General features: G+C 39.0%; 1 protein-coding gene across 1 annotated transcript in view; it reads left to right on the top strand.

Moving 5' to 3' along the window:
* LOC106874654 (R3H domain-containing protein 4) overlaps positions 1-3,162 on the top strand; it is a 36,493-nt gene that overhangs the window by 16,335 nt on the left and 16,996 nt on the right. Inside the window, exon 2 of the mRNA XM_014922447.2 lies at positions 2,517-2,689. Within this exon, the coding sequence (XP_014777933.1) occupies positions 2,517-2,689 (173 nt within the window). The remainder of the gene's footprint in view (positions 1-2,516; positions 2,690-3,162) is intronic.

Below are 3,162 nucleotides of genomic sequence, written 5' to 3'. Positions count from 1 at the left end.
TTGGAAAAAGTGGCCTTGTGTCAGGTGATGAGAGGTTAGAGTGTGTCGAAGGGACAGAAACAGATGTCTTACTGTAAAGGCGATATATACATGTAATAATTCTCAATCTTTATAACATTCAAATCCTAATAAATAATTTATGAAAAAGCAGGATCTAACACATTATCCCTACTGTTTTTACTATTTCTTTCTCCATTTCACATAATCTCTTACCAAAGATATTAATATGCATTTTATAAATCATCACAAATATTTTCTCCCTGGAGGGTTGGTGAAGATATTTGAGAACAGCAGTGCATTAATTATGAAGTTATTACAGAATTTAATTTGGTCCCAGTGAGGTCAGTAATTGAAGTGCCACTGATATGCCTCAAAATTTTTATTTACCTACTAAAAAAAAAAAAAACTCTATATTTTCTTTCCAACTGTTGCAAGATGCATAAATTTGTTTGACCTATACTGTCCTTCACCTTGGGTATGTTAACATATTTAATGCAAGAAGTATGAACAAGTCAACAATGTACCGTGAGGAAGAAAAAAATATTCTTCAGCAACATAATTTCTTCCTCTTTCCTGCAAATAAGGGTGACAACTCTTATGCTGTCATCAACTGGTCTCAAAATTCAGTATGTTATTATTAATGTGTTTGGAAGGGCATTCAGCTATAGAAACCATGCCAAAGCTAACATTGGAGCTTGATGCAACCCTGCAGGTCACCAGATCCTGTCAAACCAGCCAATCTATGCCAACTCGGAAAACGGATGATGATGATGACGACGATAGTAGTGGTGATGGTGGAAATGACAAGTAGACAGGCATGTGTTTGAAATCGTTTTTGAGGTTTGGCATCAAAAAGGCTGAAGAAATCCTGCCTCAACATAATCACATCCAATCCATAGAAATGTGAATGTTAAAACAACAACGATGATATGTTTATGTAGATGATAGAGTCTCCCTATTTATAGATGTGTGCTGTATTGAATTACAATTCACTGCTGCATGATTAACAAGTATTTGACTAGTTTGCATCGCTGACTTCATAATCCTTCTGTAGACCTAGAGAAAGAATACACTCGGAAAGAATATAGTTGCAAAACATGGCCTCTGACACCAAAACGGCTCCAACAGCTAGAAACAGGGAAACCATGGGCCAGCTCAGCAAGTCAATTTGCCCAGAGAAGAAGAAGAAGTCATGCATAGCTAGATGTGTTGTGGAATGGAGTTCTTCATTGCCTGCATTCACAACACCTGACCTCTGCTTACTGCCTGCCTTTTATACTCATGCACCAATCCTCCAAAAAGTCACATACGTTTGTAACCTTTTTTTTCCAGTGTTGTGACATGTTACCCAGTATCCAGACTGACACACCAAACTCTCTCTTCCTTCTCTTGCCAATAACATGTTAATTAACATCAGTATTTTTTAGGGAACTTGCCAATTGTTGTCACAATCTGACATAGCTGTGGCTGCTGGTGTTTCTTAACTGGTAAAGGTAAAGTTTCCTTCTTGAGTCATACTGACTCACAAGGGCCAGTTTCCTGATTTCCATGACGTATAAATTCCTCACCTGGATGGGATGCTAGTCCGTCGCAGGGTTACTCATTTTTGCCAGCTGAATGGATTGGAGCAACATGGAATGAAGTGTTTTCCTCAAGAACATGTGTCACCCAGTCCAGGAATCGAAACCACAATCTTACAATCATAAGTCCAACACCCTAACCACTAGGCTATGCACCTCCACTGTTTCTCAACTGAGATAATGTCCATTAATTGATCACCTCTCTCAATTGAACATCTGGCATTAGGAAGAGCATCCAGCCATAGAAATCATGCCAAAACAGATAGGGAACCTGAGCAGCCCTCTTAATTGAACATCTGGTGTTAGGAAGGGCATCATGCCAAAACAGACAGGGAACCTGAGCAGCCCTTCAGCTAATCAGCTCCTGTCAAACCATCCAACCCATGCCAGTATGGAAAATGGATGTTAAACGATGATGATGATGATATTGTGCAGCTTACTGTCACAGTAGCTAGAATTTTATCCTCCCTTTCATAACATTTCTTTACTACCCACTAGGGGCTACACACAGAGGGGACAAGCAAGGACAGACACACGGATTAAGTCGATTGGATTGACTCCAGTGCGTAACTGGTACTTATTTAATCGACCCCGAAAGGATGAAAGGCAAAGTCGACCTCGGCGGAATTTGAACTCAGAACGTAGTGGCAGATGAAATACTGCTAAGCATTTTGCCCGGCGTGCTAACATTTCTGCCAGCTCGCAGCTTTTCTTAACAATATACACAATACCTCCCCTTCATTACAATATACACAATACCACTCTAGTATATTCTTTCCAAGATCTTCTGAAGCCAAAAACATTAGCAGATATAAAGAAGTGTATAAAATATAACACCAATAACAGCTGCTTTGATATACAATTCTAATGTTTTCTCTCTCTCTCTCTCACCTTTTCTTTTTTTTTTTTTTTTTTTTTTTTTTGTTTTATAAACAGCGTACTTGACACGGTCATTGAATGCCCAGATGAAGGTGTCAGCAACATAAAGAAACCATCCAGGTTGACCAAGTACCACAGTTCTAAAAAACTTGGTTCTTTATATACCTCCATTGATGACCTGTATGTCCATAAGAAGCTTGGTGCTAATAAAAGTCGCCGATGTGAAAACTGTAAGTAATTTATGAGTATATTTAAAATGTGGTAAACAACTGTAGAGTGTTAAATGTTTAAGACCATTTGGAGAGGTAGCCTAAGAGACTTCTGCTTGAAACAAGTTGGGACCATTTTTATGACCCAGGAAAAGAATAAACATGTTACTCTCTCTCTTTACTCTTTTACTTGTTTCAGTCATTTGACTGTGGCCATGCTGGAGCACCGCCTTTAGTCGAGCAAATCGCCCCCAGGACTTATTCTTTGGAAGCCTAGTACTTATTCTATCCGTCTCTTTTGCCGAACCACTAAGTTACGGGGACGTAAACACACCACCATAGGTTGTCAAGCGATGTTGGGGGGACAAACACAGACACACAAACATATACACACACACACATATATATATATATATATACATATATACAACGGGCTTCTTTCAGTTTCTGTCTACCAAATCCACTCACAAGGCAGATGTTAAACAGTGATGATG

The sequence above is a fragment of the Octopus bimaculoides genome, chromosome 7, assembly GCF_001194135.2.
Source record: "Octopus bimaculoides isolate UCB-OBI-ISO-001 chromosome 7, ASM119413v2, whole genome shotgun sequence".
NCBI lineage: Eukaryota > Metazoa > Mollusca > Cephalopoda > Octopoda > Octopodidae > Octopus > Octopus bimaculoides.
Note: the sequence above shows the minus strand (reverse complement) of the source record. Positions and strands in the feature narration are given on the sequence as shown.